Below are 14,634 nucleotides of genomic sequence, written 5' to 3'. Positions count from 1 at the left end.
TGTTTTTGTATTTTAATAAACAAACAAAAAATTAAATTAGTAGCATTTGTTTTCTAACTAATTTTCGCTGGCAAAAGTTATGCAACGCCAGCCACGCTCCCTTCTGGAGCTGCTGCTTTTCTTTAATGGCCGTTTTTTTTTTGTTGCTCCGCTTTTTTCACGTAATACACAGCTGTAATCCTTTTCCAAATAAGATTGAAACCAAACTTTGCTATGCACTTATGGCATTCTTTCTTTAACTATATTATTAAAATTTTTTTCTTCTTGCGCTCTCACGCAATTTTTCCCAAGCTTTTTTCCGTTGTGTTATTACAACTAACCATTATTTTTTGCAGTTCTTTAAACTTTTTGCAAGAGAGAGAAATTTTGCTTTTTATTTTTGTTCATTCGCCGAAAATAGTGTAATTTCTTGTGAAATCCCCATCATGTCTTCTCTTCGCTCTACACATTTTCTATTCATTTTTCAACTAGACTTTTGACCGCTTCTTACATGCATAAGCATGTTTGTATGTGCATAGGTGCATAGTTGTAAACAACACACACTTGCAACCAACTTATTTAAAGTTTTAGACGTTTATAATGATAAGTGATTATGCACTACCGTTGATAAGTACTATTTGCGTATCCTTCTATTCTTGTTTCTAATACTCAGATCTGTTTAAATTGTTGATACAAGCGTATGAATTTTATAACTTATGTAAGCGATTTTTTAATGCAAATTTTTTTTGTATTCTAATCTATCTCACACTCCCATGGAAGCTTAGGTGATTACGCAGATTTTGATACCTTAACTGATTTTCTCCGACAAATAGTTTATTAACTGCAAACAGTTAAAAAAAGATACTTCTCCGTGAGTTCAAAATTTCGGGATTTTTTTTTTTCGAGATTTTCGAATATCATGACGAAATAAAAAAATAGGTATCTTCTTTTTTTCGATAAATAATGTAAAAAAAATTTCTCCCCAAAAAAAAATATTGCGGAGTAAATATTGAGTGGAATGACCCATAGGTAAAGTTTGCAACTGTGAGTGCTGCTTATTCAAACGAACGTTGCTTCAAAAAGGTCCAAAACAAACAAAAAAGGCCCAATCACCCCAAACGGAGAAAAAAGATCCACATGCAAAAAAAAAAACATATTGACTTTGAAGTGAAGTGAAGATAATTGACTGATGCCTAGGACATCGCCATGTTAAAGCCAACAGTTTGTTCAACGGAAGAAAGTCAGATCTTCAACTAGTTGTGGTGGGTAAAAAACGGGTTGAACATCTAGTTTCTTTCCCTACTGGGTATGAATACTCACATATAGTACATACTCAGATGTGCGCATTCAAATACGTGCGTGCTAAATTTTATGATAATCAAATAGAAAGTATTAATTTTTACTATGCATTATTTTCCTCAGTGTAGCGATCGCCTTTTTAAATTTTTCGGCGACACAAAAATTCGGCAATAAATATTTGTTATCAAATAGTTCTACTGGAATAATCGAAATACTTTCTTACCAATAGTTAAATGATTTTTGAAGAGCTTTAATTTTCTGGCATTAGGGTGGTACATTAGTGTGATACGAACTGAGATGTGGTGGGTAATACTAGAACGATTTAATTAATAAAAATGTTTGCCTCAAGATAAAAATTTCGATACATCATGCTTAAGATCCGACTGTAAAAATAAGTGAAGATATCAAGAAAAATGTAAAAAGTTGGCCCCTAGGTTTTGCCGATTTTTTTTCGAAATTGATTAGAAGATTTTGAAATACTTATAATGAAAATTTAAAATTGTTCACGCATTGAACCATGTCAATATTTCCAAAATTTTTTCTTGCGCTGCTTTTTATTCTGGTAAAATTGGAAATTTTTATTTTAAAAATTATCTACCACTTCTAGTTTCAATGTAGTCGTTAGTAGGTTAGTACTTTATTTTTTAAATATTTTACAACTCTACGGGCCGTTTTCTCAAGTAGGTTTTAAAATTTATCTTTCCGGTTAACATAAATTTTATTCTGAAAAAAATTAGTTGATGGCACTTAATATCATTTCGCAACCAGGTAAGAAAAAAATGCAACTATCAATACATTACTATACCACTAAATGCTGTTGTTAACATTTATTTTATTTTTTTTTTTAATACGTAAAGTTTGGTTTTCTTTAGTTCTAATTGCGCTTTTTGCTGATGCATTCATAGTTAATGCTTAATTATTAGTCATTGTAATAATTCGTTTTGTTTTTGTTTGCTTTGTTCTCTAAAATATTAGTATTTTTAATTTACACCAGTAGTTTTTGCTGCGCCGTAGAATAACCGCTTTGAATGTTGAAATCGTACTCTTTAAAAAAAAAATCACACCTAACCAGCACTCATGCAACATTTTCACATTAAAACCAAGTGATTACTAAAACATGGAACACCTTGAACCATGTCCAGCCAATGAATGCTGTACTTTAACCTGCAAATAAATTTGTTGGCTTCGCATGGCTACGAAAAAAGGACATACAATTGTACTAACAGTCGTTTTGTTTTAAAAGGCAAACTAACAACAGGACCAATACTTTTATGAACAACGAATACCTAAAGCGATAACCCTAATCAATTGTTTTCTTCCTTTTTTCTCTCTCTCTCTCTCTCTCTCTGCTGCAAAACAGGCGGCAACACTAATCAGGGCAACACCATACACGAATTGGGTACGAACAACATTAATAGCCAGCCGACAGACACTAAAGTGATCGAGCACACCACAGGCAACGAAGTACTCATCATGAATACGAGCGACGACGATCGAACGGCGAGCTTCTTTGCCCAGCCGGGCATCTTGGCAGGTGAGTGGGCGCTTAAATTTTGCAGCAGGCACTTAAATTGTGGAATTTTAAATAATCTTAATGTGCTATTTCGCTTTTCTCTTCCAGCTGTCATCGGTGGCGCTGTCGTCGGTCTGCTGTGTGCCATTCTCGTCGTCATGTTCATCGTTTACCGCATGCGGAAAAAGGACGAAGGCTCCTATGCACTCGATGAACCCAAACGCTCGCCGGCGGTCAATTCCTATGCGAAAAACGCGAATAACCGTGAATTTTATGCCTGAGATAATTCCCAACGTTACTAGAGAGAGTGAAGGCGGCAGGCGATGGCAGAGAAGGAGATAAAGTGATGGCAGCAAACTCTTTGCGAAATAGAAAGCGCCGAAGCAGAAAGAAGGTGAAGAAAGAGAATATAAATAATGAAAATAAGCGAATAAGTAAATAGTGAATAGTGAAAAATATAAAAAAAAAACAAAAACAAATAAAACAGAGAGCAGCAGCAAGAAGCAGTATGAAACTAAGAGATAACGAAAGTTTGAGAGTTTTTTAAGGATTTTGAAGTTTCTCGTTTCGTATGTATTTAGATCATGTGTACTGCAGCAGGGCTTAAAGTTTAAATTGAGTTACACACACACACACACACATACCAACACAAAAAGAAAAAATTTGTAGTTATGAAGAACTCAATTAAGTGGAGAGTTTTTTGTCGGCTTACAAAAAAGTTGAAGGTTCGTTGAAAAAACAGATGAAATGAAAAATTCAACTATTTTCTAATTTGTAACAATTAAGTTATTTACAGTTAAGTAACGCAAACAATAACAACAACAAAAATGAAAAGCAAAAGCAAATGAAAACTAATGAAAATAAGAAAAAGAATTATTTGTATGTAAACGGTCACAGGCAATGAAAGTGCGTGGAAAAATATCAAATTTAGTTTAAATATTTTCTTTTTTTTTAATATTGCAAAAATTATGAAAATATACAAATTGAAAGTAATTAATATGAGTATACATAGACTAAGCAGACATAATATGAAGAAAAAAATTAAAAACATAAATAAAATTGTACTAAGAAAGAAAGTTAGACACATTTACAAAAAAAAACAACAACAAATGTGTGAAAAATATGCGTAAATATGGTAAATGAACATAAACAAATACTTTATAAGGGCGGGACACTTTTCATAAATGTAGCGAAATTTAAATACAAAGCGAAAAATAATAATTCAAAAACAAATACACACACACTACCTAAAACAAATACAACAACAGCAGCTCACACAGAAACACACATGCCGTGCTAGACATACACACACACACACACACACCTATTTAATAATTTAAGTAAATATATATGTGAATGTGTGTGTTAAAGTCAACACTCGAAATCATAAGTAAATAATAAAAATAATAAAAAAGTATAAATGTAAAATTTTAGTACTGAAAAAAATTTAAAAAATATATAAGTAAAATTGTAAGTATTTATAGGAAAATAAAATAATAATATTGAATAAATTAATAATAAAATTTTAAAAAGTTAATATAAACATATAAAAAAAAGAATTATAAAATAAAATTATTTATATGTATATTGAAAAAATAATACATTTAAAAAGTTATATTACAAAATTAAGAAAACGGATTTACAAAATTAATAGTTTGTATGATTTTGAAAACTAATAATAATAAAGGTCAAAATGAAAAAATTAAATTATATAATATAAAAACTAAAATGACGTATATTAAAATAAAAGCAAATAATAAAATATAATTAAATAGTACAGAATGAAATAAAAAATAATAATAAAAAATAAGTAAAACAAAATAAAATTTTAATAAATAAAACTTAAAATAAAAAAAAAAATAAAAATATAATATAAAATAAATTAAAGTATAAATAAACTGCAATAAAATGAAAAGGGATACAAAAATATAAAGTAAAATAAATTAAATTATGAATGAAACAAATTAAAAAGCTAGACTAAAATAATTTCCATAAAGCAAAATAATATTATATTAAATATTATAAAATGACATAAAATAAAATTAAGTAAAGTAAAATAAAAAGAAATAAAGTAAAATAAAAAATTAAATTGAATAAAAATATAAAAAAAATTTGTATTTGACCACCTTGAAAATAAATTAATTTAAATAAAAAAACCACAAATAACTTAACCAACTATTTTTTTTTTTTGGAATGACAAATAGCAAATTGGATTTCTTCCTCTTATGAAAAACAAAAAACTATCTACTGTTAACAATATCAAAGTAAAAAGTCGCACATCGTAACTATAAAACAGAAAATTAAAAAATCCTGACTTTTTTTATTAAACTTAAAAAACTAAATATAATAAAGAATTTAAAATATGTTTTAAACGACAAATTTTTAATAAAATGAAAAAACCTTCCCAACTTCCACTTGGCATTAAATGACAAATATTGGAATGACGAAGATTGGCATATAAAAATAAGTGTTCCATTGCTTAAAAAAATTTATTTTTAAAGGCACACATTTTTTGTCATTCCCATGCTTAATGTAAATCAGGCATAAGGCACGGTGCGCTATAAAAAGTGTTCATAAGTTAGAAAAAAAATTAAAAAACAAAATATTTCATGCTTTGAGGCAACTTTTCAACCTAAAAATTCACTATCCATTTTTTCTAATTTTCAATACAAAAAAAAATAAATAAAAATTGATTTTTTCAATATCTTAATTTACAAGCAGTAATGTACATATCGATGGTCCTCTGCAATAACACAATTCAAATTTCAAAAAATAAAAACTTCTGTTAAGTGGCTCATGTCTCTATACTTACTAAAAATAAGTAATAAGAATTTCTAAAGTTAGTAGGAAGGATGAGGACATGAATAAGACAAGAATTTTAGACATGAGTAGTAAGGGTTTTTATTTTTTAATTTTGAATTGTGTCGTTATTGCTGAAGACCAGCTATATGTAACATTTTTTTTCTTCTCGTCAATATCTACACCAAAAGTGTGTTATTTCACAAATCCTAGCTCACGAACACAATTTAAAGTCAATCACTCTGGCGCACAGTGTGTCACAATAAATAAAAATTTTAATAAAAATTAAATAATTCGAACAAACTTTGTGTAACCAGCAAAAAAATATAAAAAACTAAAATAATACTTATGAAAAGTATATAATTTTTGTAAGAGAAAATTATAATACTTTTCAAGCAGAAACTAAAAATTAATTAAGAACAAAACTAAAATAGAAAAAATTAAGGTGAAGTAAAAAATAAAACAAATTGACTAAAATAAGTAACTTAAATCTAATTAAATAAAACAAAGTCTTGTTATAACAAAAGTATATAAAGTAAAAAAAAAAAAATTAAAATAAGTTACAAAACCCCCATAAAAAAATACAATAACAAAAATGTATTATTAATAACACAAATGTCGTCTACTATTATATACTAGAATTGATACTAAAAATAAATATGTAGTTTTAATGTGCATATAACGATATGTAAGTGAAATTATTATTATTCAAGAAAATAATAATGAACGAACATTTTTTCTATAACTATTTACTCTTACAATTATGATTGCTATGTATAAACAAATAATTATGATTATCAAAAGTTTTCGATGTATAAGTAAGTTTTTTTCTATTAACTTTTATACAATATTATACTTTTTTACAGATAAATCTATATATACTTTAATAAATTTTTTATTTGTAACACATTTATAATTTGCTGAATACCAAGTAAAAAATATCTATTAGTTTAAATAAGTACAGTGTTGATGAAAGCAAAAAGGAAAGCAGAAACCAAGAAGTGCAGCTAAGAAAAACGCAAAAGTTTTCTAATGATTTTTTTTTTATTTGAGGGCAAATAGAGCAACTAAAACAACTTAAACGGTATTCTTTCGGAAAAAAATTGTTTAATACATACACATCTTTGATTTAAAAGTATAATATAAAAACCCGCTGTCGAAAAAAGTAAAAAAAAAAATAGATTACTGCCTAAACTAACACACTGTTGCCATGAGAGAAAAAAATCGCCATTTAAAAGTGAAAAAACCACCATGAAAAATCAATATTTCTTACAAAAAGTTATTAGATAAATATTTTTTCTTTTTTCACACCTTTTTGTTATTTTTTATTATGGCTTGCGAACTCTTTAATTTGCTAACGCGACTAATAGCATTTTCATATTCGCAAGCATAAAATTTAATTGTCCTACACGCTTATTGTGTTACTTATAACTGAACATATTTTAGCTTGTTTGTTACATTTTCAATAAAAAATATTGTAAAAAATATTAAGTGTCAATTGTAAATCAAACTACCGTATTTTACAAATAAAATCAAAATAGTTTACATTTTCTCTTCACATATATGCCTTTCTTTAGTTAATTAACTTGTAACTGTACTCAAATTAATAAACGAAAAATTTTATTTAATTAATAGTTTTATTTATTGTTTATTAATTCCTAAAACCATAGTGCCCGAATATTAAAGTTAGTACATAATACGATTTATATTTTTCGTGTTTTTCTTTCAAGTACCTACATGCATTTATTTAAACAGCGTAGAGACATACATTATTTAACTTTGCAGCTTATTCAAAAAAATGTTAGTTAATTAAGTTTTTTTTTGCCATCGAATCGATTTAAAAGTTTGGATTTAGTATTTGATTTTGCATTAAACCGCCTGAGTTGAATTACCACACCGAGCACCGTTTATTGAACAACGGCAACGCCTAAACTTAGGCTTTCGAAGTTAACTTTAATATTTTCCGTATACCCAAAGCATTAAACACAAAGCAGTAAGAATAATGAAAGGGTGATTTCAGTAAAGCGAATTTCAAAATTTCGTCACTCCACACTCGGTGTGGGAGAAGTGTATACTTATAGGCTGAAGAAAAAAGTATTTATCAGAAATCGCTACGCTAAATTTCAATTGCCAAAAATCTCTTAATGAACAACAAATATTCGTAAAAATATGCAACACTAAAGCCCAACAGGTGCAATATTAAATCTGAGGATGTTGCATATTTTTGGGCATAATTGCTATACATTAGAGGTCTTTTCAATGAGCCGAAGTTTATTCAGGAAAATAAAAGCATAGACATATACAGTGAGCCCTAAAAGTATGCAATTTATTTTTGAATGCATTCAAGCTGGTATAAAATGGTGAACCTACTTGCGTTTGGAAAAGCAAAGCCCTGTTATTTGGCTTTAATCAAATGCCACTGTCATCCCAACTGGTATTTCACCACCATTACACGGAGTGGAACATTTTACGTCCAAAAAACGCTTTTGGATTATATAAGATTGTTCTACCAAAATCTTCGGTGACTGCATTTTGGCGCATTTCGAAGAAAATCTTCCTCAGTACTGAAGATCACTACGATATTTGCACACAGTTTTAGGATTTTGTATGAAAATACATTCCTTTACCCTTTGCTTAGATGGCAAGTATATAGCAATCAATCACTGGAATGACAAAAGCAATTTTATAGCTCAAAAGTGGTAATGACTTATTTTGCAAAATAAATGATTAATTTCACTAAAATATATTTTTAATTTAAAAAAACGTATGTATATTTTTTCCACTTAAACAATTTTTTTTTTTTGTGTTTGTAATTCTTGTTTTGTTTTGTTTTTTTTTTTCTTAAGACCTACATAATACATAAACATATAGTTGCCTTTATTTTGCAATAAATTTCTATATGCATATACACCTCTAGTTTTATTTAGTTTAACCAGCAAATAATCAAAATATTCATCATAAAATTTGCCTAATTAAAATTAAGTGTCTCCGCTCCTTGCTTACTTAATAAAACAAAAAAAAAATATCAGTTTCTGTATGCACCGTGCAATTTAAAAATGATTTAAATTATTTAAAAAAAAAAAACATTAAAACAAAAAGTTACTGCCGCTAAATTGCATACTTTTGCGCAACTATGAACGCCGAAACTTTTTTAAAGAACTAATAAAAAAAACGCATTTTCTAAAGAAAAAGAAATCATTTACGCTAGAAGAAAAAAAGCGAAACTACATACTACAGTAGCGTTAATATTTTTTAAGTGCAACAATTACTAAATATTTAACAAAAAAAAAAACAACACATAAATACATACATATCGGTATGCCAGATTAGGTGTTTACAAGCACATACATACATACACTTAAATGCAAGCAATAATTTGTGTACTAAGTAGTACAAGTAAAAACAACATTCAGCAATATTTTATGCTTTTCTACACAGCAAAAAATGCATTGGCTTGCTTTAGGTTTTTTTTTTTTTGTTTTCATTCAAAGGAAAGAAAAACATCATTAAAAACTAAATAAACTAAAAATGCCATAAGACACAAGCAACTCAAGAAAACTTGTCAACAAACGAAACCACACTTCTGGAAACACACACAACATTCAAACACATGAGAACACTGCATACACTGTAAAAAATTCATATAAGAATTGTGTTTGAGGTGTCTATTGGGGAATAACAAAAAATAGAATATTATTTTATAGTAATAATAAAAATAACAACAAGAATCTAATAACTAAAAAGAGAACTTACATAAAATTAAAATTTAAAATAAAGCATAACAAATAACAATTAGAAAAGTGTCCTCTACTACGCATACACAGCCGTAAATTTGCATATGTTTATATACATATTCACTTCATACATACACACAAACATGCATAAATCCATACATGCTTGTCAAATATATGTATGCATCACTGTAAATTACTTATGCAAACACAAATCGTCTGAAAAATGAAATCAATTTCCACTACAAGCGTTTGATTTTGCGCTAAAACTGTTTTCTAAACTTTTTTTTTTCAACCCTCGAAATTTTTTAACAAGCTGCTCTTCTTGCAAATAAAAAAACAAAAACAAATTTAAGCTTACTTATTTACAACTCTGAAAAATAAAAACTACAATTGTATGTATAAAAATGTGTTGCAAAACACCATAAATGTTTTTTTTTTTCAAAACTTGTCTTTCCAATTTATATTTTAATATTATGTAATTAATTTTCTTTGACTTTTTGATTTTTTCTTTCGGTAGTACGCCTACACACATATTTAGTACATACACTCGTAACTATGAATAATTTTTTTTTTGTGTTTTTTTTTTCTTTGTATAAGCGCTTTAGTTTCATAGTTTATAATGCTAAATGTACTGAAAAATTGGTTTTTCATTTGCTACAATGTAATAAGAATAATAATAACAACAGTGAAAATTATTATAAACGTGACAAAGTAAGACGCAAAGAAGAATAATTTAATTAATAAAATGGAAAACTGTAACAAAAAATTTGTTGGTTTCATTAATCTTAATCTTTTTTATAGATTAGGTCAGGTGGAAAAAAACAATAGCTTCGTGTTTTTGTAAACGAGCGGCAAAAGAACGCTCTACTCTATTCTTTTGAATGCTAAAAAGCCGGCAACGAATTTTATGGCGGTAGCTTTTTTTCTACTAAAACGGTGTTCATATGAGGCAATTTTAGAGGCGATTAGTTGAGTTGAAAGTTAGCTACCCTCCAACTTCATTGGAAGCGATTAGTTGAAACTTCGTTCATACCAGGCGATTGTTGCTTTCAGCCTATAAAATCGCCTCATGTAAACACTGCATAAGCGATAAAGGTGGTTGGTTAGTTTCGAGTAGAGTAGTAGTTAAATTAGCAAGTTTTGTCATACAGAAAGAGGCGGTATCTGCTTTGCCCATTCCTAAAAAAAGTGCGGGTTTCTAATGGGACCTAGGACATCCAGAATTGCTTTTGATCTCCTAGATCGAGACACCCATGTGCATCGCGTGGGACGCAGTCAGCGTGGAGCTGCACCCCCCTCTACTTCATTCGATTGATGGCTATCGACCAGATGAGATAAAGTAGCTCGGAACTGGTCGGGGACTAGTCTTTTATGTAGCGCTGCAACGTTAAAATTTCGAGCAAAGATGAGAACGGAGAATAGCACTGAAAATAGCACAAAGCAGAAACCAGTTGGTATTCAAACCAAAGGTTAGGATGCTATGCGCAAATTATTTAGTTTAGAAGCCATGTTTGTGTAAAAAAGGATTTATTCCAATGAAGCTCTATTCTCGAAATTATTCTTTCTTTTATTTTTTTGTTAACCACTAATAAAATTTTGTTATTTTATTTAAAAATAAAATCTAATATTTATTTACATCATTTACAAAAGTGTACAAAAATGGGCTCCAGAGGTTTTCATAATAGACTTTCGCCCAACATCAGCATCAAACCCCACTCATCCGTCCTTACAAATTCGACTTCATAAATGGTTTCAAGTGCTGTTCATATGACGCCGGCACAGCTTTCTGATTCAGGGGACTCTTCTTGGCCGCTTTAAAAATGCGCTCATAGACATTGCCATCATAGCAACCCAAAACGGAGCTCAGTACCTTGTCATGGAAATCGAAACCATCACAAATGGTGACTGCATTGGGGCGCAGCCTAGCAAGCACTGCTTCAAGCCGCGTTTGCAGTGAAGTTAAATGGTCGTCGGTTAGGGGAATGAACTTGCAGGAATGGAGAAAATTAAAAATATTCTATCAAAATTGTAATGGAAACTTACCCTCAAAACGTCGGCCATATGTCGTTGAACAGTATGTACCAGATATAGTTCAAGCAGATCTTCGAGCACCTTATTCAGTGATGTCGAACGTTTAGCTGCCTTCGGGCCAGTAACCTCTTCGAAGAAGTTGTTGGTAACAAAGGCACGACCGTGGAGCTAACGAAAGAAATTTGAGGTGAATACATTTTTAAACTTAAAAAAAGTGATTTGAAGGTAAGTTAGCGAGTTAGAGACGGAAAGTGTATTGCCTATATTACGCCTATAATTATGCAACAGTTATGAACTCAAACTGTACGCTTACTTTTTTCTTTGGCTGCTTAAACGTCTTATGAATTGCTTTATTAAAGGCACTCCCAAACTTCTCTACCCTTCACTTGCGTAACTACCCGCGCTAATCACTTTCTTTACCTCAGCGGCCTGCGTCAACTCTATACCAGTTGCATTTACTGCCTCTGGCTGCGGCATACCACGCTTCAATCGTTCATTATAGCTTTTAAAGGCGATGCGTGTTTTACTGAAAATCCCGAAAATATTGTTTAAAATATTTCTTTATACACGAGACATAAACTCACTTGGTAGCCGTGTATTGCAGAGCCTGCGCCAAACACTTCCAATCGTCACTCCATTGTGGAAACTTACTCCAATTAGCGCACTCGCTCAAATACGTCATTGTAGGCATTAGCTGCTTGCCAGCCAATACTTCCGCCCAGGTTTTCAATAAAATTCTACCAACCTGCAAGTACAATACAGAATTCTCGCCCTCATAGGTACAAGCGGCCGTAGCCGATGTGAAAAGGTTACCCAAATTGGCTGAAGCTAAATAACCATGGCCGCCACATGACAGACGCAAACGTTCAATGCCAAATGCTGAATCATATGTGCAGGATGCTTTTAGCGTACAGGCCAGCGCATGGAGCTCCGGCAAGCGCGAGTAGTCGCCACGATTGACATCCTTCGACGTTTGCTCGAATAATTTGTACAGCTTGCCACCAGCGATACGATACGCAATAGCCGTAGCAATCTCCGGCACAACTTTCATTTGTTGGGTGAGATGGTCCAACACCTGTGGTTCCGGGCCGCTGAAAAACCACTGGTTATTAAAGAAACATCAAGCAACGGATGTGTCAACCTACTACTCACTCTGGATTTATGGGACTCTGACGCCTTACAGCCGAATAACGCGTCGTTATGGTCGCTGCTGCTGCATGCAATATGCTATTACCCAGCACAACCATACAACGTACGTAAACCATCGGAAAGTAGGCTAGCTGCGACACAGGACTCTTCACAAAGGTGCCATCCGGCAACACCTTAGCATTCTTCATCAGCATATTCATGCGTGGAATGCGTACATTCTTTAAGCCCAAGTAACCATTATTTACGCCCTGCATGCCGATCTTTTTACCAATATCACCAATGTCGATGCCCGGCAGCGGCGCATGCGTTTGCTCATCACGCACCTGCAATACAAACAATTGCACGCCCAACGGCTCATTGTCGATATACAGCTGTGCGACCACAATACAATAGTTGACCGATTGACCCACTGTAGGCGTAAGATATTTGCATAGAGATTCTAGTTACAGATTCAATGTTATCAGTAGGTCTCACTCACATCCACCAGGCCACCACTTGTACGATGTCAAAGTGGGCGTATTCAGCACAAATTCATCAGTTTTGCGATCATAGTCGGCGCGTGTTTCCAGTCCTCGTAAGTAGGTTCCATGTCCAAGTTCCGTTTGCGCATAAGTGCCAAGGATTTCACAGTTGTCTGCTCGCCGCCCGAATTTTTCATATTGTTCTGGTGTGCCTTGACCTCTGAATGCTCGTGTGAACATTAGGCCATGTACAGCCATTGGAGTGCCGGCAGGTATGAGAGCCATGCCAACAGGACCACTCATGAAGGTACTAAATATATAACAAATAAGAAGTGATGAGAGATTTGCTTAAAGTGTAGTATTTAAATTGAGATGTATGTAAGAACATTTATCTTCTAGGATTATTCACCTGAATATTCTACAAAATGTATTACGATTGCCTACGCTAGGTAAGGCTCATACGAGCGGCACAAAGCCTTGTAAGAAAAGTCGGAGAACGCAGGTTGTTGCCTACGCTGATAACTAGGCGTTTCTAATTTCCGGAAAGTTCTTGCAAACAACTAGTGAGCTGATTTAATAGATACTAGGCTATCTTTCCTACTGGGCCAAACCAAATAGGCTAGGAGCTTAGCCCTCTAAAACCGAACTTTTCTTGTTTACAAAGAAAACACAAATTCCTCTTACCAAAGCTGACTCCAAGCTTAAATGGAGGAGCAAAATAGAAGAAAAAGCATATGAGGGCCTTGTAGCGTACTATACCTGCAAGAGGGCTTTGGTGAAAAATCAGGGTCATACGACCGGTTTTACCTATGGAGCGACTTGAATGTGTAAACTGATTACTGTCAAAATAAGTGATTACCTCACGTCATCTTATAATTTAAGTCTAAAGATTCCGATCCATTTTCCCACTAGATAAGATAAGGGAGGCGGCACACTCTCGATAATTGATTGCATTACCATCTACACCGATCGTTTAAGAAACGAATAAGAATTTAGATTCGAAGATAGTAAAGTCGAACGTATTTCGGAGATGTCGTCCATCGCTGGCTTCACATAGTCGCCTCAACACCTTTCTCTACTAGGTTCCTAGACATTTCAAAGGCAATGAAATAGCGGATTAGGTGGCTACAAACGGCTCGGCGGTGCACCATAGCGAAGAAGATAACTGCCTACTACCAACGCCGTACCCATTGACCTGGGGATAAATCATGACGACTGTGATATTCCGAGATTGTTATGCTCGGAGCTCAATAAGAGTCGTACTGACGAATGATTGATGTTAAGCAAGTCTGCAGTAAGAGCTCTTATCGGCGCCACAGAAGTTGTCGGAATGAGGAAAAAGAGGAGTCGATTCACCACTTCCTATGTCAATGCCCGGATAAAGAGTATCAAGCTTTTTCAATAGTTTGTGGGATATAACGGAAGTGGAAACATCAGAGCTCCACAGCTTCGTCCGGGATAGTGAGTGGTTTAATAGACACTAAACTGTCAATATGGAATAACTTCGGTTGGAAGGGCATTCTCAGTGGGCAAGTCTGGCTCCGAGAGAAAGCTGGATTCATTTGTACGCGCCTTCTTAACCTAACCTAACCTTCCTACCTTACGCATTTACTCATGGAAAAATCAGCCAATGTAAAGGGATAAATAAATATTATTGTAGAGTTTGACT

At 32.3% G+C, this 14,634-nt stretch overlaps 2 protein-coding genes across 2 annotated transcripts; one reads left to right on the top strand and one right to left on the bottom strand.

The window, feature by feature from the left end:
- The first annotated feature begins 2,248 nt into the window (after window positions 1-2,248).
- Window positions 2,249-3,808, top strand: LOC108374336 (syndecan-like). The gene is made up of 2 exons (XM_017630325.1): window positions 2,249-2,812; window positions 2,900-3,808. Exons 1-2 carry the CDS (start codon window positions 2,752-2,754, stop codon window positions 3,070-3,072), a joined length of 234 nt encoding a protein of 77 aa, XP_017485814.1. The 5' UTR covers window positions 2,249-2,751; the 3' UTR covers window positions 3,073-3,808.
- Window positions 3,809-10,932: 7,124 nt separating this feature from the next.
- Window positions 10,933-13,277, bottom strand: LOC108374335 (probable peroxisomal acyl-coenzyme A oxidase 1). Its single transcript, XM_017630324.1, has 6 exons — window positions 12,983-13,277; window positions 12,508-12,913; window positions 11,940-12,446; window positions 11,776-11,881; window positions 11,368-11,523; window positions 10,933-11,311 (listed from the first exon to the last, which is right to left on the bottom strand). Exons 1-6 carry the CDS (start codon window positions 13,266-13,268, stop codon window positions 11,051-11,053), a joined length of 1,722 nt encoding a protein of 573 aa, XP_017485813.1. The 5' UTR covers window positions 13,269-13,277; the 3' UTR covers window positions 10,933-11,050.
- Window positions 13,278-14,634: the final 1,357 nt, after the last annotated feature.

The sequence above is a fragment of the Rhagoletis zephyria genome, unplaced genomic scaffold (genome assembly GCF_001687245.7).
Source record: "Rhagoletis zephyria isolate East Lansing unplaced genomic scaffold, Rhagoletis_zephyria_1.1 Rzeph_scaffold_07609, whole genome shotgun sequence".
Classification (NCBI taxonomy): Eukaryota; Metazoa; Arthropoda; class Insecta; order Diptera; family Tephritidae; genus Rhagoletis; species Rhagoletis zephyria.
The sequence above is the reverse complement of the archived record's forward strand: the minus strand, read 5'-3'. Positions and strand labels throughout refer to the sequence as shown.

Coding starts and splice junctions, on each gene's coding strand:
- LOC108374336 (XM_017630325.1), top strand. CDS start 2,752: ATGAATACGAGCGACGACGATCGAACGGCGAGCTTCTTTGCCCAGCCG. Junction 2,813..2,899: donor CCAGCCGGGCATCTTGGCAG/GTGAGTGGGCGC, acceptor TTTCTCTTCCAG/CTGTCATCGGTGGCGCTGTC.
- LOC108374335 (XM_017630324.1), bottom strand. CDS start 13,268: ATGAGTGGTCCTGTTGGCATGGCTCTCATACCTGCCGGCACTCCAATG. Junction 11,524..11,775: donor AGTTGACGCAGGCCGCTGAG/GTAAAGAAAGTG, acceptor TTCTTTCGTTAG/CTCCACGGTCGTGCCTTTGT. Junction 11,312..11,367: donor ATATGGCCGACGTTTTGAGG/GTAAGTTTCCAT, acceptor CATTCCTGCAAG/TTCATTCCCCTAACCGACGA.